Genomic DNA, 26,508 nt, shown 5'->3' on the forward strand with positions numbered 1-26,508 from the left:
TATCTCCATTTTGCATATAAGTAAACTGAAATTCAGAAAAGGTCACAAAATGAGGTCAATGTCAAACCAGGAATTGAGAACTCAGGCCTCTGACTTCAAGTGATGGGAAGGGGTGCTTCCAAGACACCAAATTACTTTTCATGTACAAAAATAAGTATGATATCATGTAGGATGGGGTTGTTGCTGAGGTTTTTATTATTCCACCAGCCCTACCTCTCCTAGTAATGGAAGAGCCACTAAGAGTGAAAACAGAGGCGCCTGGATAATCCAATCACTGTGTAATAAAAATTTTAGATAATGGAGAATTGATTCAAAGACCATCAGATCATAAGATTCAGAGCTGGAAGAGACCTTAGGAAGTATGTAGTCTAACCCTCATTTTCAGAAGAGGAAACTGAGGCACAGAAAGGTTAGATGTTCTCTTAAAATTAATGAGTCTTCCTTTCTCCTTGCCACCCTCTTCCAACTTTTTTCCCTCCTCTCTTGCCCTCTACTCAGTCTTGAAGAGAACCTTGCTCTGCCCTCCCCTTGGTCCTTTTTTGCTTTCTCAGTTGAGTCCCCAATAGAATGGAAAACTGGCTGAGTAAGCAGGAAAGATGCCTGGATCTCAGGAATCTCTTGCTGGTGCCCTTGAGACAGCCATCCCTAGACTACAGCCCCTGCTTCTATTAACCCCGCTTCCAGTCCTTTCCTAACCCTCAGATCCTTCCAAAGAGAACTCTCCCAACAAAACCTTTCACCTCCAGATTCAGCAATCAGTTAGGGTAGGCTCACTAACTTCATCATTTTATATTTGTGGAAACTGGGGCCCAAAGAGGAGAATTGACTTGTCAGATAGGAGCAGAGCCAAGATTAGAACTCAGATCTTTGGATTATAAATCTGGTGTTCTTGAGAGATTTAGGATTGTGCCTTTCAGCACTCAGGAAGGACTGGATGAGAAAGTTGGGGGCTTTAAGAGTCCTGGGTCCAGGAGAAAGCACCAAGAATCGCGATGAGGGTAGCTGGGTAGGAGGTAGAGCTGCAGGGCATAAAGTGAATCTGAAATTTCCCCTTAATAATCCTCAAATATGAGCCTCTGCTTACCCTGACCCCAAAGGAGGAGGCACACACACATATGCAGAGGCTACCTCTAGACTCAGCCTCCATGTCCTTTCCACCCGCCCCCTCCCCATCCCCCCCCTAGCCACGATGGGGGCTGGGGAGGAAGATTGGCAAAAGGACCTCATCTATAGCTCAGCCCCACTAGTGCCAAGAGGGGCGTGTCAGCCTCAGGCTGCCTGCTCATTGTCTAGGAAAGGAGCTGGGGGTGGGGGGACGGAGGGGGGAGTCAAAGGGAGGGGCCAGGAAGGAGGAGCAAGCTGGGTCGGGGCGGGGGAGATGCTGAGGCTCCCGGGGCGGAGGAGAAGTAGGAGGCGTTGGAAGGGAGGGAGGGAAAGGGGCATCTGGAGCCTTGGTGTCTCTTCTCTCCACTGGATTTTCCCATGAGCTGGGAGTGAGCCGTTTTGGGCTGGGCTGGGCTGGGCTAGGCTGAAGCTGGGGCTGGGGCCGGGTTGGGGGGCCTCTCCATGGTACAAAAGACCAGTATGTCTCGGGCCTCTTATCCACCCACCCAGGATATCCCAATGGAGGTCTTCGATCCCAGTTTACAGGTGAGATATCGAGTGGGGGATGGCTGGCTGGCAGAGAGTGGGGAGGCTGGTGGGGGAAGAAGGCAAATAGAGAGCCAGAAGAGGTCCAAAGGGACCTCTTCTTTGAAAGACCTCGGGAGCTCAGGCCAACGCCAGAGAGGATGTCAGGGAAGAAGGAGTTAAACCCTAAGGAGCTAAAGGGGGGGTGATGTTCGCTGCCTCCCCCATACCTGATGGGTTAATGATTGATGGATGATTGGCACTGAAGCAGATAGATGCAGAGGTGGGGAAATGACTGGGGGTTGGTATCAAGGGGCCCCTGCTGTTCACCGTCGTTCCTCCCGCTGCCCTGACCATTCTGAGTACAGGCTCTGTGTGTGTGTGGGTGTGTTGTGTGTGTGTGGGGGGGGGGGGGGGGCGCGCGCGCGCGCTCGAGGGGGTCCTTGCTATAGGGACCCCAAGGGCTGGTTTATACATCTAAGGGATTGACTTGGGGTGGGGGTTGGGGAAGGAATAAGAAGGGAGGCTGGAGAGGCAGTTGGTGTGGAGGGAGGTAGCTTTCTGGGAGCATCTGGGGGAACCAGGCAGGGGGATGAATAGGATGCTCTGAAGACAGCAGAAGAAATGGTTGAGGCATTGGTTTAAAGGCTGAGGATGGTGTCAGCTGGTTTTCTAGTATGGTTTAAGGCAGGGTAGGGGCAGACTAGTGAATAAGTTGTGACCAAAAGCCAAGTTCTTAGGGTGATGGAGGCCCCAAACCTGGGCAATGGGGCAGGAATCAGCACTACTAGGCCATTTCTGCTCCTGCCTAGGGATTACTCTGGTCTTCCCATTACTAACCTTAGACAAGGGTCTCTCCACCCCACCCCACCTCACCTCACCTTCCACTCCCCACCCTGCCCCTGAACACAGACTACCCCAATACAGACTTATGATTTCCTAGAGCCATAGAAGGCACCCCAAAGTTTGGAAAGTTGGGCAAATGCCAACCCATTATGGGGGATAGGAGGAAGAATACCACCTGAGCGGGGTACTTCTAACATGCTCATACCATGCACACACGCATGTGTTATATGGTAAGTTGCCCCCCAAAAGTGAGGCATTCCCTGCTGTGATGGAAACCCACAATCTGGACAGTGGGGCACAAGGGGGCCGTACCAAGCTGAGCAGCTACCAGGACTAGAAATTTCCCTATTTCAATCCTGAACCCAGTGATATTTGCCTCTTCCCATCCTTTCCCCTAGCTCCCCAGTCCTCTAAAACTGAAGGGGGTGGGTGGGGAGATAACGTTAACCTCTCCTTTGCTGTTGGCCTCCCGGAAGCACTTTGTGGGAATGTGGCTCAATGGGTGTGAGACCTAAAAATATCCCCCACCTCCCACCCCAGGCCCCTTGGAGCCAGGAGGCAGCTGACTTTGGCCTTCTCCTCAGCTGTCCCCTGTCTTTCCTCCATGCCACTCCCTACTTCCTTTGCCTGTGGTGGGGGTGGGGGACAAGTCAGGGAGGAGGTGAGGGCTCCCTCCTATTAACTTAATGTGTGACCTTGGACAAGTCAGTTTTCCTCTCTGGGCCTCAGTCTCCTCATCTGTAACATGACAAGGGTGGATTAGATACTCTTTAAAGTTCCTTCTGGCTCTGAAACTCTTGAGTATGATCCTTTCCACCTCCATCCTCTCTAGGCTTATCCCTCGAGAGAGGTGTCTTAGGAGTGGTGGTGGTAAGTTGTTGGGGGTAGAAAAGTACTATGAGTCCCAGAACTTCTTTAGGGAGTGTCTAGATGTTCACTTTCCCCTAAATATCCCTACCCCTTCTTGGGACTTGCTGTCTTGACACTTTATTCCCCTCCCCCTTTAAGTGCAAAGGTTAGGGTTGTTACAGAATCATAGAGTTAAATCTCAAGGGACCTTAGAGGGTCACCCCCTCAATGGGCTTGACTTCATATGAAGAAACTGAGGCCCAGAGAGGTTAAGTGACTTGTTCAGGGTCATACATTGAGTTAGTATCTGAGGTGGGATTCAAATATAGGTCTTCCTCCCAGGTAAGTTTGTATGACTTTATGACTTGTTCAGCTGTAGATGGGATAGTATTGTCTACTCTTTGGGGGAGCATAGGGCCAGAGCATTGCTGTCTTACCCACTGCAAAACAAGGGAGGCATTTGTGTGGTTTTCTTGAAGGTAAGTCAGGAAGAGGGTTTTAGATGAGTCCTAGTTTGGGAAGGGGGAGAGAGAAACCCTCTCCCTACCCAAAGTCATCATGTCTCCCACACTAAGTGTGTGACTGTGAGAAGAGTCTTAGCCCTAGCTGAGCCATCGTGTGCCCCTCCACAGTAGAGCCGATGGGATATGTTACAGGGATGTGTTTCCCAACTGGTCCAGATCTGGATAGAGAACCAAGGGGAGAGGGGACATTTTGCATGACAGGAGAAATGATGACACACTGGGCAACATGAAAAGTAGAATGAAAAATTATTTGGAAAGATGGTATTAGAAGTGGTATGAGGTGTAGGGTGAGGAATGTTTTCCTTCTGGAGTCCAGGATATGTGTTGGGGATGTGGGGGATTGTACTGAGGACTTGTCATTGCCAGTGGCTAGAGAGCCTGGCAAATGAGGATGGGAGGGGAAATAGGCTCCAGTGGAGGTGGAATCCCAGTTGGCTTGTTTACTTTCTCAGTGGCCCCTTAGTTCTTCTCATGTGGGGTATGGAGGGGATATTGTTTTTCAGTAGTAGTTGGAATTTCCTGTATCCCCTCATTACCTGCCTTCTTCCCAATTCAGATCCCCTAGTCCTCCTGTACCCCTTTCCCCTCAAGTCCCCAGTTGCATCTCTAAGGATTACTTTATATCTGGTTCCCTCTTTCCCAAAATCTTCTATCTGAGCCTCCTCTCCCCAACCCCTGCCTCCCAGGAAGAACTGGGAGAAGGGGACACTGTTCTGATGAGGAGTTGAAAATCCAAAAAAGAATTTTCCCAAGAGCCTGGTGGTGAGTCTGCACACTGGGTTTTCCATTTCTCCTTTCTCTGGGGACACTAACACAGAGCATCCCCATTGCGGGGGGAGTTGTGGGGGAGATTACTCTCCTCCATCTCTCTCCACTCCCCCATAACCACAGGCCAGAGTTCCCATCTTCCCAAAGGCTGCTGGAGTCTGCACAGCATCTCAATTAGCCTTTTTTCAGCTAACTAGACACTAGCTCCAGCTCTGGGGAGTTGGGGCGGCTCCTCTGCTTCTTCCTCCTGATCTCCCAAGCATGAATGTGTTATGTTTCATTAGCATCCCCCCATACCCCAGCAAATGGCCATGGCCTGATCCATGCCTTTGGGAAGAAGGGGAACCCTCTCAGGCCATAGCAGCTGAGCTGGGAAAGAGGATATGGGATAGGGAGTAGAGGAAAAAGCTAATAGGAAGAAAGGGAATTAGTAGTTATAAATCTTGGTGAGGTCTGGGGAATGGGTGACCCCCCCCCCTGACTCAGCCCTCATTACCCCCCACTAGCAGGGCAAGTACAGCAAAAGGAAGGGGCGATTTAAACGCTCGGATGGCAGCACGTCCTCTGACACCACATCTAACAGCTTCGTCCGCCAGGTAAGTAGGAAAGGTCAGGGGATGGGAATGGAGGGTAGTGGTCTGAGGGTCCTGGAGGAGAACTTTGGCTTGGAATCAGGAAGTGGGGCTGCCTACCCTAGTCCTCTGCTTCTAAAGATGCTATTTGTTACTAGTCTGGGAGCTTGCCTCCATCCCAACACTTTTTCTGTCTTTGATCAATGTATACTAGATAGTGCCTAGACTCCTGGGGTCACATTTATGGCACTGGTTGATAACCCCCATCCTGTAGTCAGTTCCACTGACACCTATCCCTGGACACCTTGGTTACCTAGATTCAGGGGCATCTTGCCTTCCTTCAGACAAAACAGGCTTATTTTCCTCCTATTTTCTATCTCACTGGTAGTCTCTTTAGACTGAGGGCAGGAATAGGGGGTAAGGTCATTAGGTCTCCCTGGGACCAGTGGTAGGTGGCTCTCTCCCCAGGACACCCTGGAAAACTCTGGTCTGAAAATAGCTAGAGGAAATCTGTCTTTACAGCTTCTTTGAGGAAAGATAGATTTGGGGATGTGGCAGGGGGGGAGGCAATGCTGAGAGGGAAGAGAGACAGTGAAATTGGAAGCAGGGGGCTTTAAACCAGAAATCTTGGCTATGGTGTGATGAGCAACATTGGGAAAGCTAGTTTGTGAGTCTCCTTTTTACTCTGCTCCTCTTCCTCACAGCCCACTTTGTTCCACCCCCAACCAACCAAACCCAGGCCCCAGTGAGAAGCAGTAAGAAAGGCGATGCAGTTGTCATGGCAACCATGCATCTTGACAAGGACCTGGTACCCAGAATAGATGGTGCTCCAATGGCAGAGTTCCTGATGCTGGGGGTGGGGGATGGAGGGCGGGGCACTGCTGGAGAATGGAGAGGGGGTGAATGGCTGGTAGGAACAGATGAGAAGGGACAGGATATACTTCTAGAGGTCACTCCCTCTTGAGTCCAGGAGAGGATTGAGCCCAGTCAGGTTCATTCCAGTTCAAGGCAGTTTCCTACCTTTATAACAAGTTGTTCTATTATGGACCCAGAACCAACCAGAGATAACAGGTTGGGAAGTAAACCTTCATTTCAGGGTTTTCTATCCCTTCAGCAATGGGGAAGTCCTTTTATTAGACTGTTTTACTACTGCAAAGGTAGGCCAGTTCTGGGATATAAGATGAAGCTGGGCTCAGTGCTATACCTTTTGGTAGAAAAAGAAATCTTAGGTTTTACACAATTTGCTAAACCAGGGGACTCAGGATTGTCCCTACACACACATACACATACTGTATTCCCAGTTCCAGCTCCTCCCCATTCCCTGACCCTACTCATGGTAGGAGAGGGTGCCCAGTTCCTGCTGTGTCTCTGGGCTAAATATACCCCAGCAGTTTGCAAATGTAGCAACTCTGCCTGTAACCTGAGCCCCCTGGGGGGAGCGGTCAGCTTGGGCAACCCCTGCCCACCCCTTGGGGATGGGCAGAGAGGGCACCACCATGGAGACACCCGGCCGGACCAGACAGGCCGTGGTGGTGAGCACTGGGGTATGGGTGCATGCAGCCCCTCAGAGGGGCTTAGAGGGAGATGAGGGGTTGGTTTGGATGACCTGTCTGCTTTGAGTTCTCTCCCTTTCCCCTGGTCTTCCCATTTTCTTTCCTCCCATCTGTCCATTTCTAAATGTATCTTCCTGTGTCTCTGGTCTCTCCTCATCTCTGGTTCACTTTTTGTGTCTCTTTCTCCCATTCTGAGTAGGCCCAGTCTGGAGGGGAGGTGTTCAGGAAGGGGAAGGGTGAAGGTGGATATCTGGAATTACCTCTCTCCTGTCTTCCTGTCTAGCCTTTCCCCTCCTCACTCTTCTATACTTAGTCTTCCCCCTTAACCCAGTTCCCTCCACATTTGCTGTCTGTGTGGGGAGGGTTGATTGATTAAGTTGTATATTGTATATTGACTGGATGTGAGGAGAGGGGGTCTTTTTCTTCTTCTCACTCTCTTCTCCTTTCATGCTTAACCTCTTAAATCCCTTCACTACCTGGATCCATTCTGCCCATCACTTAAGTCAATTTACTTCCTGGACTTCTTTAGGACCAGCTTGGTTGGCTCTTTCCTCCTCATCCCCTCACTCCCACTCTCCCCTCCCATTCCCCCTGCCCCCACTTCTCAGAACTATTTCTCTCCAGAAAGAGCCAAAGGGCCATCTTGGGCAGGTAGAACCTCTTCCTGCTTTTTGAGACAGATTGAGAAAAGGTTTATTCCATCTCTGACCACCTTCATACTAACATACCCCACCCTTGTTCAAACACCCCCTCACAGACAGACACAAAACCAACCCTCCCAGCTCCCCTCACTTACACACCCACAAGCAGTAACACAATCAGGCAGGCACACTGTCAGAGGCACAGGCAGCCTGCAAGCATCCACAGAGTGTGTGCTCTCTCTCTCTCTCTCTCTCTCTCTCTCTCTCTCTCTCTCTCTTTCTTTCTCTCTCTCTGTCTCTGTCTCTCTCTCCCCCTCTTTCTCTCTCTCTCTCTCTTTCTCTCTCTCTGTCTCTGTCTCTCTCTCCCCCTCTTTCTCTCTCTCTCTCTCTATGTCTCTATCTCTCCCCCCTCTTCCTCTGTCTCTTTCTGTCTGTCTCTTTCCCTTTCTCTCCCTCTTCCCTTCTCTCTTTCTCTGTCTCAGTCTCTCTCATTTTCTTTCATAATACACAGTTGTCCTCATACATATACACATAGAAGCGTTCATTTGGTCACATATATGCAAAGTTAAATAATCATGGGTACATACAGAAAAATATGCTGATCTGTGCTGAGCATACACCATCATACCCATTTGGGCACAGCTTCTAGGGAAGATACACCTTAGCTTGAATGTTCTTGTGCCTTCATCCTTACATATTTAAAAGTGTTCAATGGATTGGGTTTTTTTCCATCTCAGGCCCCAAGTCTAAGCAAGGAGTCCTCCCATAGGTGGGAGGCTGCCACTAACATCTGTTCCAGGTTTATTTCTTCAATGGACACTCTCTGGGAAGCCCTTGTGACTTTACAGTGCTGAATAAGGGGATCGGGGCCCTGATGGAAGACATGAGTGTCTTCAGAGAAGGCACTCAGGGCTCTGAGATGGTACCTGACAATGCCAATCAGAGAGATGACTTCAGTAGGCTGGAGGGCAGTTTGGAGCGGGGGTGGGGGGGGGGGGGAACAAGGAAGAGTTCTGATTCTTACCCTCAAAGAAACAGGAAACAGTACAGCTTTGCTTTTTGGCATCTATTGCAACCAGGTTCCCCATGCCAGGCTGGGGCACCTACTTCTAGCTGTGCCGTGAGCCCAATTCCAGAATTCCAGAGCTGGGCAAGCTGCAGTTGGCTGGCAGGGATCATATGGGGGATATGAATTAGTCAGACTCAACTGGAGGGGGGATGCAGAGAAACGGCGAGGGCTAGGAGGCTGCAGTGACACGCATTTTGGCATTGCTCCCCTGAGCTTGTGTCCCTATCAAGTTCCTTTCCCCTCCGTTGGCCCCCAGAACAGCTGTTCCTTACCTTAATCTTGTCCAGGCGAGTGCCATCCCTTTCCCTCAGTGACCCTGACCCCACCACCATTTCTCCCCATCCTCTATCCCAGTCCTTATTCCTTCTCCCCAGTGTCTCCACAGCTGCTGCTCTAGTGACTCCTTTCTGCCCTCATGTCCCCCCAGCCTCTGGCCTCCTCTTGTGTAGTCAGCTCTAACACTGACCACTCTTCCCCAGGATCTCCTTAAACGTGTCTGATGGCTCTTCTGCTTTTGTCTTTTTGCTCTTGGGTATTCAACCATAACCTTGACCACTTTTTTCCATGTCTCCCAATTCCTGTCCAAGGTCTCTTCAGCATCCTTCTTCTTGGCCTCCCTCACTCCCATCTCAGTGTTCTAGTAGTCCTCAGAATGCTGTACCCCCCCATCTCAACTGTCTCCCCATATGCACCCAGCTCCTGTTTGTCTCCTAGTATCCTCCCAACCTATGTTGTATTACATGGAACTGACTCATTCTTGAAAATCTCCAGTTTGGGTTGTCCTTGGTCCCCTTGCCCACTTTCAATGCAGCTCCAATACTGGGGTGGAGGTGGGCCTATGGAGTTGGGGGAGGAGGAAAGATTATCCTGATGTCCTTCCCCTTCACTTCCAGGGCTCAGCAGAGTCCTATACCAGTCGTCCCTCAGATTCAGATGTATCCCTGGAGGAGGACAGGGAAGCCCTGAGGAAGGAGGCAGAGCGCCAGGCACTGGCACAGCTTGAGAAAGCTAAGGTATGCTCAGGGATGGGAGATATGTTGGCTTGGTTGTTATGCTCCTAGCCCCACCAAAGGTTTAGCCTTCTCCTTGACTGATTCTCAATTCCCATGTAATCCTCCTCTACTTCCAACCTTCCCTCCAAAGAGTGGTTGACATAATGGTGTGCTCTGGACAGGGAAAGAAGAGGTTCACTCTTTGCCTGTTATACTTCCTTCACTCTTGCACAGACCAAGCCAGTGGCATTTGCAGTGAGGACAAATGTGGGCTACAACCCATCACGAGGGGATGAGGCGCCTGTCCAGGGCATGGCCATCACCTTTGAACCCAAGGATTTCTTGCACATCAAGGAGGTAAGGGCTAGAGAAAGTGGGGTACACATACAGATGAGGGAGGGGCAAAATGACCCCAGGACTGGGTGGGCGCATGTGGATGGTTGGGTTCTCCAGAATGACAAACATTCAAGTGTAGGGTTGGGAGGGTGGGGAGAGGGAGGGAATTTGTGCAAAAAGAGAAGCAGGAGCCCTGGGCAGCAAATCTGCAAGTGCTCAGACTGACAATCAAGTAGGACTTAGGGAAGGGATTGGTTCTTGAGAGGTCTTCAAAATTGGAGGTCAACCAGAGGATGCATTTTAAGGGGCAATTCCTCTGAAGCTAAGGTGGGTCAGAGTTACTGAAGCTAGAAGGGTCCTGGGAGTTGGAGGAATTTCTTATGAGCTAAAGGAGAGGAGGAGTGACAGGCAGGGACTTTCCCTGTCATGGGGGAGGACTGTTGTGGAGTCCCAATGTGGGTCAGTCTCTCCTCCCAATACCTGCTTCAGCCTCACCTCCTCTCTCTTCTTGCATGGGCAGAAGTATAATAATGACTGGTGGATAGGACGACTGGTGAAGGAGGGCTGTGAGGTAGGCTTTATCCCCAGCCCTGTCAAACTGGACAGCCTACGGATGGTACAGGAGCAGAAAATGCGTCAGAATCGTCTTAGCTCCAGGTACCTTTCCAGGGTGGGGAGAGTGGGTGTGTCCATCTGTGGTTGTGCATCCTGTGAAAGTGTAATATCCCAGTGATTGTTCATTCTAAGGTTTATCCCAGTACTCTGGTCAGTATGTTTGGGGGACTGCATGAAGAGTCTGAAACTAACCACTAGACAGATAGGTCAAAATATGGAGCAGGATTTGGCTCACAGTGCTGCTTGAAGTCTGGGAGGGCAGAGGGCACACTGCAAGGAGGGAACAGCATGGTGTCATGTGGCTAGAATGCCAGACCTGGCTGGTCTAAGGTCCCCTCTGATACTTAGTTCCTGGGTGTCCATGGACAAATCACAACCTGTTTCCCAAGTCTCAGTTTCCTCATCTGTAAAATGGTAGGGTTTACCTAACAGGATTGTTAGAAAGGTCAAATGAGATAATGTCTGTAAATCAGTTTGTAACCTCTAAAGTGCCATACATCAGCTATTGAGGGGCAAAGTGACTTACTGGTTAGAGGACTGACCTTGAGAGCCATGCAACAAATCACTTCACCTCTCAGTGCCCCAGGCAATCCTCCAAATCTATAAGCTACAGATAAATTTCTGATCCATATGAGGGGAGGTAGTTTTCAAACTGAGTTTCCTTCACCAGTGGTAATCAAATTATTTGGTAAGGACCCCCCTTACACTCTTTTTTTTTTTTTTAAAGCAATTGGGGTTAAGTAACTTGCTCAAGGTTACATGGCAAGTTATTTCTGGGTGTGGTGCTAAGTATCTGAGCCCGGATTCGATCCCCAGGTCATCCCGACACTGGGGCCAGTGCTCTTACTCGCTGAGCCACCTGGCCTCCCCTAAGCAATTGGGGTTAAGTAACTTGCTCAGGGTTACACAGCCAAGTGTTTCTGGATGGGTGCTAAGTGTCTGAGTCCAGATTCGATCCCCAGGTCATGGTCATCCTGACACTGGGGCTGGTGCTCTTACTCGCTGTGCTACCTGGCTGCCCCCCCCCTTTACATTCTTAAAAATTATTGAAGACTACAAAGAGCTTCTGTTTATGTGGTTTTTATCTACCAATATATTCCATTTTATAAATTAAAAGTGATACATTTAAAATATGTATTTATTAATTCATTAATAATAAACCCATCATACATTAACATAAATAAACATATTTTTATGAAAAGTAACTATCTTTTCTAAAACAAAAAATTTGGTGAGAAGAGTAACAGTTTTATGTATTTTTCAAATCTCTTTAGTGTTTAATTTAATAGGAGACAACTAGATTCTCTTATCTACTTCTGAATTCAGTCTGTTGAGATAGATTGTTTTTGTTAAAGTATAGGAAGAAAATCCAGACCTACACCAATATGTAGTTAGAAAAGCGAAGACTAGGGGCGGCCAGGTGGCGCAGTGAGTAAGAGCGCTGGCCCCAGAGTTGGGAGACCTGGGATTGGTTCTGGCCTCAGATAATTCACTCTCACACACACACACACAAACACACACAAACTGGCTGTGTAACCTTGAACAAGTTACTTAACCCCAATTGCTTAAAAAAAAAAAAAAGGGAAGACTATTTTAATAGGCACCTGACATCTAAATATTATTATAGTTTTGACCAAAAACCTGTGAGAGTTCATAGACCACGCTACATGTATGAAAATCTAAGTCCAGACTACCCCAAAATCAACTCTTCTTCTCCTCCTCCTCCTTCTTTTCTTCTTTTCTTCTCATTCTTGTCATAATAATAATTATTATTCCCATTCTTCTCATCCTAGAATCTCATCTATTATCGTTATCATGCTGTCTAATCTTCTCAGTGGTTTCAGATAGAAATAATCCTGGGACAAGTTGATAGCCTGCTATTATTTCTTTCTATTCAATATCCTCTTATTGTCATTTAAATGAAGAATCATGGTGTAGTGCATGGAGAGCTGACACTTCAAGTCAGGAAGACCTAGGTTCAGATCCTTCCACTGCTACATGCTGTTTGTGTGACTCTAGGCTCAAATTATTTAACCTCAGTGTATGGGGCAACCCTAAGACCATGAATTGCACAGAAGTCACCATTATGTATCATTAGAGTTTCCTGTATGAGTGAGATCATAATTCTGTTCCTCATCCCTGTATTATTTATTATTAACAGATGGTTCCCTGAATTCTTTGCTCATGAGTTCATTCCCTTCATCTTTCTTCCCTTGCAGCAAATCAGGAGACAACTCCAGCTCCAGTCTGGGAGATGTTGTGACTGGCACCCGAAGACCCACTCCACCAGCCAGTGGTAAGAGTGCCTTCCCCTTCCTCAGGAGACCAGGGAGTGACAGGGAGGGAGCTTTCCTGGAGAAATGAATCTTAGTCTGGAGCTCCATAACAATAGTTCCCTTTTCTCATACCTGCTCCAACCTTTGGCACCTAGACAATGGAATAACCAAACAGTACCCTCTACTCCTTGGCCCTGCCCCTAATGTCCACATCATCCCCTTAAGGTTCTCCCCTTTCCATTAAAGGGTAAGAGATTCAATAGGCTGGGCACATTAGCACCAGCTCCATGCCTGCCACCCACCCCTACCCCTCCATGTCTCTCCTCCCATTTCTTTAGTGGCTCCATTTCTCTCACCCTCACCCCACTCCGTGTTCCTTCTCTTTAGCACCTTTCATTCACCTCTTCTTTCTCTTTTTTTTCCCTTTCCCCATCCCTGTTTTCTATTCTGTTCTACCCATGACCTTCTGTGTCTATCTTTGTGTGTGTGTGTGTGTGTGTGTGAGACCGTGTTTCTTTCTCCTGTATTCTCTTTTTGTCTCTCTGTCTCTGTCTTCCCCTCTCACTTTCTCCTTCTCTGACCCAGGTAATGATATGACTAACTTAGCTTTTGAGTTAGATCCCTTAGAATTAGAGGAGGAGGAAGCTGAGCTCTGCGACCATACTGGCTCTCCTAAGCCTAGTGTTAGCAGTATCACCACCCCGTCTCCCCATGGCAAGCGAATCCCCTTCTTTAAGAAGGTGATCATTCTATCATTCTCTGTGTTCATCCCTGTGTCCTTTGGTGGAGATTAGCAGAGAGTGGGAGAGAATAAGAAATAGAGGTCTAGGGTTGGGGGGAGGGAAGGAAGAGACATATTTGATTCCTATGGGCCCCTGCCCAGACTCTGTGCCAACCTGGTCCTTTGAGAGTTATGAGGTAAGGAGTAAGGGGTGTGTGAGAAGGGAGCCTCTAAAGAGGGATGCAGCAAATTCAGATCCTCATCTATACCTGCCATGTCCAAGAAGGAATTATTCTAATGATCACATGGTCCTCTATTTCTGTACATGGAATGCTTTGAAACACTTTTAAACCCTTAAGATGATGGGACCATGATGATGACAGTCTATGGTTCTCTCCCCTCTCCCCAACCTTTGTGCGGCAATGAGACTTTCCAATTCCATTCCTACCCCCCATGAGAAGATAAAACATCCCAGATTTTCCTAGGGACCCATTTCAGAGAATACTGGTTGACCTTGCCTGATCGCTAACCAGTAGGACCCCAAAAAGATAGGAACATTTCCTTCCTTCTCATCTTTATCTCACAGCCCCAGGTTGGGGAAAAAGGTGTGGAGTTGGTGGTAGGGGACATTGAATCCTTCCACCATTCCCTGGGTCTCAGTCGGGGGCCAGTGGCAGGCAGGGCCTTGCCTTCATGTGGGGTCCCTGCCCTTCTCCCTCAGCTGCTTGTCACTAACACGCATGCCTTGTTATTTCTTCTCATCCACCCTGCTCTCTACAACCCTCCTGTTTCCCCTGGTTCCTTGTCCTTTGCCCCCTGTGCCTGGGTACCCCCCCTTTTCCCCTTCCTTTCCCCAACCCATGCTGGCAATCACTGGACCCAGCCAAACAGAAGCAGAAATCGGTAAGTAAGATGGGTTTCTGTGCCTCCTCCTACCCCCACTGGGACAAAGCAAGGAGGGTGGGGCTCCTAATACCCACCTGCTCCATCCCAACCCATTCCAGTGGATGGACACTCCTGCCTCCCTTCTCTTTCCTTTGCCACATATGGGCCCTAGGACCAAGGGATGGGAGTGGGAAAGGGAAGGATCACTGAAGGGGGCCCCAAGGATGGTGGAGAAGGGGCTAATGTTGCCCCCCACCATAGGGCCTTTCCTTTTCCTTAGGCGGAACATGTCCCCCCTTATGATGTGGTACCCTCCATGAGGCCCATTATCCTAGTGGGACCGTCACTCAAGGGTTATGAGGTGAGTGTCCCTTCTATCTTGACCTTCAGACCAGGACACTGGAAGTTGGAGCCCTATACAGAGATAGACTACCCAATGAAATCTCACAGATAGGACCTCAGGAAAGGCTGGACAGAGGAATCCATTATCACCTGACACCACTTTGATGCAGGGATTTCTAGTCTTTTTTAAAAAATTCAATTAAAAAGCATTTATTTTTTTTTCCTTCTATATCCCTAATTGAAAAAAGAAAAGCCAAACCTTTTAACAAATATGCATAGTTAAGCAAAACCAATTTCTGCATTTGTCTTGTCCAGAAATATTTGTCTGCTTCTGTATCTTGAGTCTATCACCTCTCTGTCAGAGATGGGTAGGGGTAGCATGCTTCATATTCAGTCCTCTAGAATTGTCACTGGTCTTTGCATTGATCAGAGCTCTTAAGTCTTTAAAGTTGTTTGTCTTAACAGTGTTATTATTGTACAAATTGTTCTTCTGGACTGTTCACTTTAAACCAATTTATATGTCTCCCCAAGCTTCTCTGAGGGCAGCTGGGTGGCACAGTGGATACAGTGCCAAGCCTGAAGTCAGGAAGACTCCTCTTACTGAGTTCAAATCTGGCCTCAGACACTTACTAGCTGTGTGACTCTGGGCAAGTCACTTAGCCCTGTTTACCTCTGTTCCTCACCTATAAAATGAACTAGAAAAAGAAATGGCAAACCACTCCAGTATCTCAGTCAAGAAAACACCAGGAGGACCTGAGTTCAAATCCAGCCCCAGACACTTAACACTTACTAGCCATGTGACCTTGGGCAAGTCACTTAACCCCAGTTGCACTGCCTTCCCCTCTCCAAAAAGGAAAAAAAAAGGAAAAAAGAAAACACCAAATGGGTTCACAAGGAGTCTTAAACAACAAGAAAGCTTCTCTGACACCATCCTTTTCACCATGTATTATGAATACATTAGTATTCTGTATTTACTATGCTTTTACTATGTAATAGTAGAATAAAATAGTATTCTACTATGTTCCTTTGCCATAATTTGTTGAACCATTCCCCAATTGATGGGTATTCCTTAGTTTCTGGTTCTTTGCTCTTATGAAAGTAGCTGCTATAAATATTTTTGTATATGTGAGCCCTTTAGGCTAGAAGTCTAGTTAATAATATGGCTAGGTCAAAGGGTATGTACAATTTAGTGAGTTTGGGGGCATAGCTCCAAATTGCTTTCCAGAATAATTGGACTGATTCACAGCTCCACCAATAGGATTAAAATGTGTCTATTTTCCCAACAGCCCCTCCACTTTTGTTATTTTACTTTTTTACCATCTTTTCTAGTCTGATACAGAACATGTGAGTTGGTTTAGTTTTAATTTTTCTAATTATTAGTGATTTGGAGCATTTTTTCAAATGGGCGTCAATCTTTTTTAAGAATTGTCGGGACCCAGGGGGGAGAGAGACAGCCAGAGTAGCAGCTAAAATCCTCTCTCTGCCTTTAGTTGCCCTTGTTCCCATTTCCCCTTCCCCAGGTCACAGATATGATGCAGAAGGCTTTATTTGATTTCTTGAAGCATCGATTTGATGGCAGGTATGACCCTGGGTGTCCTTCCCCTATCCTCAAAGACCCTTGTCTTTGGCTGACTCTGGGGAGGGTTAGGACTGCTGAGTAACCCAGTCCAGGAATGGAAGGTTAACCAGGGGAAGAGAAGTTTGGTGGAAGAACCTAAAGTTTGGGAGAGGGGAGGAAGGAGCAGAAAGGAGGGCAAACTACTGACCACTTCCTCCTTCTCTGCCCCCAGGATCTCTATCACTCGGGTAACAGCTGATATCTCTCTTGCCAAACGTTCTGTCCTCAACAACCCTAGCAAACACATCATTGTTGAGCGCTCCAACACTCGCTCCAGTCTGGGTGAGGAGAGGGGGGGTTGTCTGCCTGACATAGATAGCAGGGTCCAGAAAGATTCGGTGGGAACATCAGGGGAACAGGACCTACAGTCAGGTTTGGGGGTGGATTTTGTTTCCCCCACTGTCGCTCCAGTACCTGCTTCTAGGACACTAGATGCCAGCTTTACCACCCAAACCACCTTGTCTGAGGCGGGTCGGTAGCTCATCTTTCCATCTGTGTCAGAGCTGCCTTTCCCATCCAGTGTCTGGACACTTCCATCTGATTTCAATCTTTCTGCTCCCCCTCCCCCCATCTTTGTGCTTCTCACTACACAATCTCTGCTCCCTTTCCCTAAGCATTCTATTTCTCTCTTTTCCTCTTCCTCTCTCCCATCTTCACATCCACATGCCCTGGCCTGCCTCCATTATCTGTATGTTTTCTTCTTTGATCTTTGTGTACCCTTCCCCCATTGGGGAATACTAGAAAGAGCCCTGAGCTTGGAGTCAGAACTGAATTTAAGGATTTATGTCAAGGTTCATGTACTATGGGCAAGTCATTTAGTTTCTTTGAGCTTTAGTTTCTTCATCTATAAAATGGATATAATAATAATGAAATTACCTCTCACAAGGTTGTTTTGGGAAAAGTTTTATAAACTTTAAATTACTACAAAGTAGACTGTTCCCTATCAAAGCCCATGTCTCCCTTCCCCAGGGTCTATGTCTCCTCAGTCCCTGTGCATACCCTTTAACCTTCCTTTTATGGTCTTCTTAACCTATTAGCTGAGGTACAGAGTGAGATTGAGAGGATCTTTGAGCTGGCCCGGACCCTACAGCTGGTTGCCCTGGATGCTGATACCATCAACCACCCTGCCCAGCTGGCCAAGACATCATTGGCCCCTATCATCGTTTACATCAAGATTACCTCTCCCAAGGTGTGTTCCCCCTCATCCCAACTCCACTCTCCATAGGTCAACCTAGATCTGCCCTGCCAGGCAGAAAGTCCCTACTGATAGCTCAGTCAGATGAGAGATTCTAGGGACTTCCCTTCTCCATCCCAGTGTCTCCCACTCAGCTAACACTGGGGAAATCCTTCCCACCCTCAGAGTATTTATTTCTTGTTTGGCTTTCAGTAAAGAGGAAAAGGAAGAGGAACGTTGGTTTAGTTCCCCCATCAGCTCCTTTGCCTTTTCCTCATAGATGTTTGTCTTAGAGGATTTTTTTTATATCTTTGTTATATATTCTCAGAGCATAGACTCAAGGCTTCTAAAAATGGCCAATGATAACAAAATAAAAATTTTCCTTAGGTTTGTATAGTTTCTGGTTATCTCAGAAAAAGGAAGATACAATCAGTCTAAACAGGGAAGGCAAAAATTTACATTTCAAAGCTTTGCTTGTAAGATTTACATTTCAAAGATAATAGAATTAGATCAAGTTGTAAATTATCAAGAAACACAGACAAGTTTCTAGCAAATGGTTATCTTAAAACAAGATATCCTGCAAAATAACAATATTCCTTTCTTTCTAAGAGGAAGGTAGAGATCCTCTATCAATCTTCCCTCCCTCTTATACCTCTTACCCCTTTCTACTACCCATCCTATTTCCTTGCTGGATAAAATATATTTCTATACCAAATTGAATGTGTATATGTATTTTTACCTTTTTTTAATCAATCCATATGAGAGTGAGCTTCAAACATTGCCCTTACTCCTTTATTTTCACCTTCACTTCTTAGAGGGATTTTGATACAATAGTAGACGTATGTGTCATATTCTCCTGTTAAACTGTAATCCCCATGAGGACAGGAATATTGTCTTTTCAGATCTTTGTATCTCCCCCAGAGCCTAGCACGATGTTTTGTGCACAATAGGCAATTCATAATTATGGAATTGAGTTCAAAATGGCTGACCTAGGGAGAAGGGGGAAGAGGTGGAAAGCAAAACCTGTAAGTCAATGTTAGAGGAGGTGGGTGCTTCAGCCTAAAAGAGATAAAATGAGAAGGCAGCTTAATTACATCCTGCAAATCCTTGAAGGTTTGTCATCATCACAAGAAGATGAAGACCGTGGCATTTCTTATTGCCTCAGAAAATACCACAGGGAAGGGAGTTATAGCCACTGTAAGAGGAATTTGTTAATCACAAGCAAAAGCTTCCTGATGAGAATCGGTCAGTGACTAGGTCAGTTGACCAAAAGATTCTGTGGCTTCTTAAGAGTTTTATCCAGCTTTGGTTAGAGGTTGGGAGTGGAAGTGAGTGTTTAAAAAAAATATATCTTTCATTCCTTCTCAATCATAAGATTTAATGAGCATCTTCTTTCTCTTTGATAAGTACTGTTTTTAAGTACTTAGCATCATTTCTGGTGTGATTTCTAGTAGGTGTGATATAAATGCTTATTCCCTTCCCCTACCTTTGTCCTCTTATCCTAATTCTGGCCCTCCTCCCAAGTACCTGGCATTCCTTCCAATAAGGGTGCCTAACCCCCAGAAACTTCCTCCCCTATGGCCTGTCTCACCTCCTGTTTCTCTTTCCCTGCTTTCCTTCCATCCCCAAATACAGGTACTTCAGCGCCTCATTAAGTCCCGAGGAAAGTCTCAGTCTAAACACCTCAATGTTCAGATAGCAGCATCAGAAAAATTGGCACAATGTCCACCTGTGAGTATTACTTCTCTCCTCTCCCCCTCCTCCTGCCCTCCCACCTGTGGAGAGAGTAGATAGGAGGCAGAGGTTTAGATGGAAGGATTAGTCTCTCTGGGAGGTCACAGTAGCCCAAATATACAAAGTATTTTTATATCCTTTGGGGATGAGTACCAATTAGACTGACTATGGGTCTACTTTCTGCAAGAAGCCTTTCCTGGTTCCTTTTAATACCCATGCCTTCCCTCTGAGATTATTGCCAATTTATCTTGTATCTAGTAGTTGCCTTCATGTTGTCTTCCCTGTTAGATTGTAAGTTTCTTGAAGGCAGGGATTGTTTTTGCCTTTCATCATATCTCCAGAGATTACCTTAGCAGATGCTTAATAACTTAACTTGTTGATGGGCACAGGATGCTTCTTCTAGCTCAGAATAGTCAGTAGATGCGCACTTGGAATTCTCCTTCTGGGCTCACCATGGCCCTTCTTCTTTGTCCTTTTCCCTTACCCTATACGATCCCCCTACACCAGCCCTTCCCCACCATGCCCAGGTTTTTGGTCACACCAACATGGGATGGTAGAAAGACCAGTAACTTTAGAGCCGGGTTTAGGCTCTAATTCTTGCTATGTTATTTACTATCCTGTGACCTTAGGAAAGTCATTCGATCTTTTGGAGCCTCAGTTTCCTCACTTGTAAAGTGATGAGTTTCAAATAGCCCTATTAAGCTCTTTCCTCATTGATTCTACTCCCAGCTAACCCTAGTGAACTTCTTATCTTGTCTACAGGAAATGTTTGACATCATCCTGGATGAGAACCAGTTGGAGGATGCCTGTGAGCATCTGGCAGAGTACCTGGAAGCCTATTGGAAAGCTACCCACCCACCTAGTAGCACACCACCCAACCCACTGCTCAACCGAACCATGGCCACTGCAGCCCTGGCTGCCAGCCCTGCCCCAGTCTCCAACCTCCAGGTACAGGTGCTCACCTCCCTCAAGCGCAATCTCAGCTTCTGGGGTGGGCAGGAGGCCTCCCAACCAAGCCCTGGTACATCCCCACCTCAAGAGCATGCTCTGTAGGGGGCATCTACCAGCTACCCACCTACTCCAGCAGCAGTGTGGGATCTGAGAGCAGTGGACACGGGGGCAGGGAGACTTTTATTTTGTAAAAAATGGTAAGCAGTTGCTTTTGTCTTTGTGGTCTTTGTTTGGTTTTGGCCCACCAAGTAAGCTAATTCCTGGGCTATGTTCCTGTCCTTGGTATCCCCCTTTGGAACGTGGAATCCTGACCTAGGCCACTGTGGAACATGGAACCATCCAAAGTCAGAAAAGGGCCATAGAGTTTAGAGTTGGAAAGGACTTTAGGGAGAATGTAATCCAACCATCCCATTGTACCAATGAGGAGCCCAAGGTCCAGTGATGTTGCTTCTTACCCAAGGAAACGAGTAACAGAGCTGAGATTCAAATTCACAAACCCACTGTTTTTTTTTTTTTGTTTTGTTTTACTATATTACTGTCCCTCACACTTTGTGGAGGAGGGCATTGAGTCCCAGAGATGGAATGTGACTTAACTTGGATGCCCAATTCTACTCTCTGGCACCATTACCAAATAGAGGAAGCCTTCAAGCAGGAATCTCATTGGAAAAACACTTCTGAGAGACATTAAATAGAAACAAAATCTTCCACAAAGGGGTCCCTAGGACCCAGAGAGACCATATGATAGGATCCTCAGATATTCAACAGAGTAGGAGCTCTTAACCTGGGGTCTATAGTCTATAGACCCCCAAGGGGCCCATGGATAGATTTCTCTGAACTTGGAAAGGGGATGGGGGAATGCATTTTTATTTCTGCTAAACTCTAAATGAAATTTAGTATTTTCATCAATTATTTAAAAACACCAGGGGTCCATAGACTTCAACAAACTGCCCAAGGGGGTCCATGACACAAAAAAGAACCTTTGCAATAGAGGGTCCCTTCCATGAACTGGTACTATGCTATGCCTTTTTCCCCTGGATTGTATCCTTCACCTCCAGCTTTCCTGAGAATTCATACTCAGTTCCTCAAAACATGAAAGCTATTCCTAGTCTATGGGATCTCTCAAAATGATCCCCTTGTTAGGGCCATATCCCCTCTCAGAGCCAGCACAGCACCTCTCTGTCAACAGAATTCTGGGTACTTGAGCGCTTGATCTTCATCCTTTCCGATTGGGAAAAAGCCTCAGAACCTTCCCAACTTCATGCTTTGATATCCTTGGGGTTGGCTTTAGTATTAACTTATAACCCTTAATCCTGGCATGTGAATGGATTTGAATTGCATGGAGGATCTGTGATTGAGGGGAGATGTTATTGGGGATGTGGGACTTGTAGCCCCAGGAGTATGGGGCAAAGGAGCCAGGATCATTCTTTGGTCCTTTACTCGGAAACAAGCATTTCTAACTAAGTAGCTCATTAGACTGTAGTTGTAAAGATGGAGCAATTAGTCACCCCAACTAAGCATTAATGAGTGGTGATTCTAATGAGATCCTTTTTAATGATTATTAACATAAATGGGACATTAATGCTGGGTAGTGCTAAGAGAGTATTAGTGATTCTTCATGGTAACTAAGCTTGATATCACTAGCTCACTGGCTGTTTATTCAGGCCCATGGATTCCCATAGTATATTCATGACATTGATGAATAACTATAAACACTTCATCAATGATAGAAACCCAGGTTGGGCATCCCCCCACCCATTCCCATCTGGCAAAAGGGGAAAATCCCTAGGAACAGCACCTAGACATTCTTCCCAAGGTCTAGAATCTTGGGCTTTCGCCTAGCCAATTTTCACCATGACATCCTGTCCTTAAGGAGTATAGAATGTCCTCCTTAACTGAACCCACTGCCAGCCATCAAGCCAGTGCCAAGTAGATGTGCCCAGCCTTTCCTGGAGAGTCCCTTAAGGAAGACCTACCTCCTTCAGCCCAGTCACCTCTCTATCCCTGCTGGTGGGAGATTTGATGGGGTGCTCCTCTGCCAATCTGGGGGTTTTGGTGTGGCCACTAACTTTCCCTTGCTTTTGTGTTTTTTTCTCACCTCTTGCCTGTTCTGCATGGTGTGTGCTGCCTTACTGCTAACCAGGGAGCCTACCGTGTGCCTGGGGACCAACCGTCTGAGCGGGCAGTGGGAGAGCGAGCCAGCTTACATGAGTACCAGGGTGAGCTGGACCAGTCCCAGGGCCTCCACACCAGCAGTCACCCTCCAGGCCGGGTAGGCACTCTTCGGGCATTGTCCCGCCAGGACACTTTTGATGCTGATGCCTCAGGCAACCGTAACTCTGCCTACATTGAGCTGGGAGACTCTTGTGTTGACATGGAGACTGATCCCTCTGAGGGCCCCGGTCCAGGAGACCCTGCTGGGGGAAGCTCTCCACCTGCCCAGCATGGTTCATGGGAAGAAGATGAAGAAGAGGAGGAGCTGCCGGACAACCGAAATCGGGCCACACCCCGGGGCCCTGCCAAACCCCAGTATTGTCCAGAAGGGGATGGGACTGTGATTGGCCGGAACAAGAATGAGCTCGAGGGCTGGGGCAGGGGCATCTATAACCGCTGAGGTTGGAGGGCAGTGGGGGAGGAGATAGGTTTCAGGGTAAGGAAAGAGGACAAATACTGACCACCCTGGGGAGCTAGGAGAAGAGAGGGGTGTCTCATCTTCTGGGGGCATTATGTCACCCCACATAGGTAGTCACCTCATGGAAGGAGCAATAGCTTTCCCTCTAGGGGGAGGATATCTCACCTAGAGGGGCGGGGTGGAATGATCCTTCCCCCTGAGGAGGTTATCTCCCCACTGGGTAGGGGAGGCAGCACCTTACCCTTCTGTGGGAGGTTACCTCACCTCTGGGGGGACATTTCACCCCTCTGGGATGCCTTTACTTCACTCTTTTTTAGAAGAGTATAGGTATAGAGTATTCTCCAACTACTCCATGGGGTGACATCTCACTTCCTAAGAGGGGAATGACCCTTCTTGGGGTGAGTGTCTGACTTCTAGGGGGATAGTCCTGCCCTTCTTCGATGCCTTTGCTCACTCTTGTGGGATATCTTTTCACCTCCTGGGAAGTGGGGGGAGTGGGAAGGGGTTTAGCACCCAAGTTCGGATTATTAGCCTGCTTGGGTGGGAAGGTGGTCACCTAAGGGAGTGAGGTAAGTGCCCTTCTCTAGGCTGTTTACCTTCTTCACTTTAGGGTGTTTTCTCCCCAATGTTCATTAACCCTTTCAGCCCCACGTCATAAGTGAAAGTTCTAATAGAATTGGCACCGCCCCCTCCCACCTACTCTTGGGGAGCTGGGAAGGGTGGAGAAAAAGGGTTCCTCCTGGACTGAGAAATGCACAGAACATTTTTTCCATGAGACCTATCTCCTTTCTTTAGCTCTAGACCCAGCTCCCTCCTCAATCTCCAGTTTCTTGGCAGCTTTGTTAGGAGTTGGGAGTAAAGGACAGAGCTTGTAGCTCTGTCCCATTCATATTGGTGGGGAGGGGTGTTCTGGGTGTGAGTAACCAGCATCAAGTTCATGATCACAGATCCCCCAGGGGAAAGGGGGGGGGTGCTGTCTGGGCCCAATGCCTCAAACACTTGAGGAAGGAGGAAGATGGGAACCTCTCTCTTTCTTGGGGCCCATCTGTCCACCCCCATGCTTCAGCCTCTGTCCCCTCTCCTATTACCTTTGCTTCCCCATTGCCAGTACACTTTACTCTTGCCAAGCCTAAACAAGAAGAGTCTCTCTCCTCTCCCCATACCCTCAACTCCATGCCTCTGTGATATAGTAGGCTGTTCCCTGTCTCTTCTGGAAACCAAAAAACTGTTTTCCCTGTTCTTGCCCTGGAGACCAGTCCTATTTCCCTGGCCCAGGCTTAGCAAGGAAAGAGGCCAGGGCCTTGGCTAGCATTGGGACAGTGCCCTCACCCTATGGGCATTACCCCATACTGACCTCAGCTTCTCCCTTTGGAGTCCCTGCTCGCTGCTGCTCTGTGTCTGCCTCTTGTGTTATTAACTTCATCTCCAAGTCCCCATTTCTCTGAGGAGAGGCTCCAGGCCTCACTGAGACCACCATCCTCTCCCATCCCACTTAGGGTTGTCATCCTGACTTGGTGTTTGTAATACCCCCTCAGCTCTCTCCGGGGAAGAGAACCATTTGTGCCAATGAGGTCTGGGCCCTGCCTGCCTCAGGGATGGGCACCATCATGCCTGTCTTACCACCTCCTGTGCCAACTTCACCCCCAACCCCTCACTCACTTTGGGGGAATAGGTGGGGACATAGCTTCAACTCACCCGTTGGAAGACACCACTGCCCAGCCTCTCCCCCTTCTCTCTGCCCCTCTTTCTGAGCATCTGTCTCTCACTCCCATCTCTTGGTTGAGTACTTTGTCAGATATATATTAAAAACAAACAAACAAAAATACCCCACCAACCCCTGTCCTTCCCCAAGCCTGGTCCTTTTTCACCACCATGCATGTGGGAGCAGGTGCGTGCATGGACATACTCGTGAGCTGACATGCATGGGAGAGGGAGGGGGTGCGTGGGACCATAGTTGGCAGGGGGAGGGGTGGGAGCTATGAATAAAAAGTGCCAGAGCTGTTGACTCAAAGAGAAAGTCACCTCATTTGCATACTGTTGTGCAATTCATTTCCCCAAGGTTTATCTTATTCAAGAAGCACAGAAACTGCCGAGGCCTGAGTAGGCTTCCTTTACCTCAGCTCCCTATTCTTCTCCCAAGTCTGTGGGCACAGAGAGAGGAAAAACAATGGGGGGGAGAGATAAGTGGGGCAGGGTGACTGCCATATGCAGAAGGAACCAGACACAGCTTTTACGGTTTCTGAAATGGTACTCTATTTTTCCCTCCTGGAAACACAGTTGGATCTTGGCTGCTCCCTCTGAAGAGTTGTCTGCCTCTTTTTGGATGTATCCAAATTCTTGACCACTGCCATCCCTCACAAACCCACTAAACTCTACCCTTTACTTTTTGATCATCAAGCCCGCCCCGCCCCAGTAGTTGTAAAATATTGTTGGGGTGAAGAGAGCTCAGATCTGGCTATGAGGGGTTCTAGGAAGCAAAACTGGGTGTTTGGTCAGATTTTATAATGTCTGGAGATATCATGGGGATGCCTATCCCATGGGAGACCCAACAGAATAGAGATGACAGGTGCCCAGTCAGTCCCTGCCTAACTGCCCACAGCTAACAGGATGTGCAGGAGGCAGAAGTTTTTGACACTTGTTAGCACAGGATCCTCTCCACCCTTTCTCTTGCCCTTATTTCTCCCCAACCCCAACACATTCGTCCTCCTTTCTACTCCCTAGTCCCTATAGGGTTGAGTGGGAAACTCATTCTTCTGACATGGGCTTTTCTCTTTTGCATGTGGAGAATATAAAGAAAACTAAACAATTACTGTAAGCAGGGAGTTTACATTCTAGTGGGAAAAGGGAAAAGGGGGAACCCAATAGGTGTACAGATAAATATAGAGTAATTTCAGATGAATGAGACCGCTAACAGCATGAAGGACTACATGTAGGATCTGGTGCCTAAGCTGAGCCTTGAAAGAAGTTAGGACTTGATTCTAAGAGATAAGGCAGGAGTCTCTTCCCCAATATGTAGGAAAGCATGTAAAAAGGCACAGAATTGGGAGATGGAGTATTTGAGGGGTAGTAGACCAGTTGGACTGGAAGAAGTATATGAAGAAAAGTAATATGAAATGTCTGGAAAGGTAGATGGGAGCCAGACTTTGTTGAAGGGCTTTAAAGGCCAGACTGACTAATTTGCATTTTAATCCTAGAGGTAATGGGAACCACTGAAGATTTTTGAGCTAGAGAATGACAAAGATGTGTTTTAGTAATACTGGTTTGTCAGCTGTATGGAGGATGACAGCACGATGTGTGTCACATAGTAGGAGCTTAATATTTATTGACAATAAAGGAGAGAGACTAGAAACAAGGCCAATTAAGACTCTTTTTTTTTTTTGGAGGGCAGAAGGTAGGGAAATTGGGGTTAAATGACTTGCCCAAGGTCACACAGTTAGTAAGTGTTAAGTGTCTGAGGTCAGATTTGAACTCAGGTTCTCCTGAGTTGGTTGGTGCTCTATTCACTGCACCACCCAGCTGCCCCAAGACTATATTTCAATAGTCCAGGCAAGAGGTGGTGGGGACCTAGACTAGTATAGCAGCTAGTGAGTTTGGAAGAGAGGTTAGGGTTAGATAAGCTATATTTGTAAGTTACCTATAAAGAAAAAGTAACTGAACCCATGAGAGTAAATGAGATCACCAAAAAGGAAAGTGTAGAGGGAGAAAAGAGACAGAGTCTTGGAGGACACATGTTTAGTGAATGGGAAATGGAACATAATCACACAAAGAAGACTGACAGGCTCAG

General features: G+C 47.5%; 2 protein-coding genes across 11 annotated transcripts in view; one reads left to right on the forward strand and one right to left on the reverse strand.

Moving 5' to 3' along the window:
* RPL19 (ribosomal protein L19) overlaps positions 1-26,508 on the reverse strand; it is a 108,465-nt gene that overhangs the window by 10,076 nt on the left and 71,881 nt on the right. The window lies entirely within an intron of this gene.
* Positions 1,346-26,101, forward strand: CACNB1 (calcium voltage-gated channel auxiliary subunit beta 1). Of its 10 annotated transcripts, none has more exons than XM_069074292.1 (14): positions 1,347-1,650; positions 5,123-5,212; positions 9,345-9,464; positions 9,678-9,800; positions 10,300-10,436; positions 12,614-12,690; positions 14,275-14,294; positions 14,557-14,637; positions 16,139-16,197; positions 16,409-16,518; positions 17,274-17,425; positions 19,046-19,141; positions 19,907-20,092; positions 22,236-24,763. In XM_069074292.1, exons 1-14 carry the CDS (start codon positions 1,567-1,569, stop codon positions 22,704-22,706), a joined length of 1,806 nt encoding a protein of 601 aa, XP_068930393.1. In that variant the 5' UTR covers positions 1,347-1,566; the 3' UTR covers positions 22,707-24,763. The 10 variants fall into 10 exon arrangements, with proteins under 10 accessions (XP_068930397.1, XP_068930393.1, XP_068930390.1 ...); XM_069074293.1 differs by having other exon boundaries at positions 1,348-1,650; positions 5,126-5,212; positions 22,236-24,761; XM_069074287.1 differs by lacking the exon at positions 14,275-14,294 and adding an exon at positions 13,256-13,410 and having other exon boundaries at positions 1,348-1,650; positions 22,236-24,757.

Source organism: Petaurus breviceps, unplaced genomic scaffold, assembly GCF_028583685.1.
Source record: "Petaurus breviceps papuanus isolate PSGF00001 unplaced genomic scaffold, PetGlider_PUasm1.0 90887, whole genome shotgun sequence".
Classification (NCBI taxonomy): domain Eukaryota; kingdom Metazoa; phylum Chordata; class Mammalia; order Diprotodontia; family Petauridae; genus Petaurus; species Petaurus breviceps.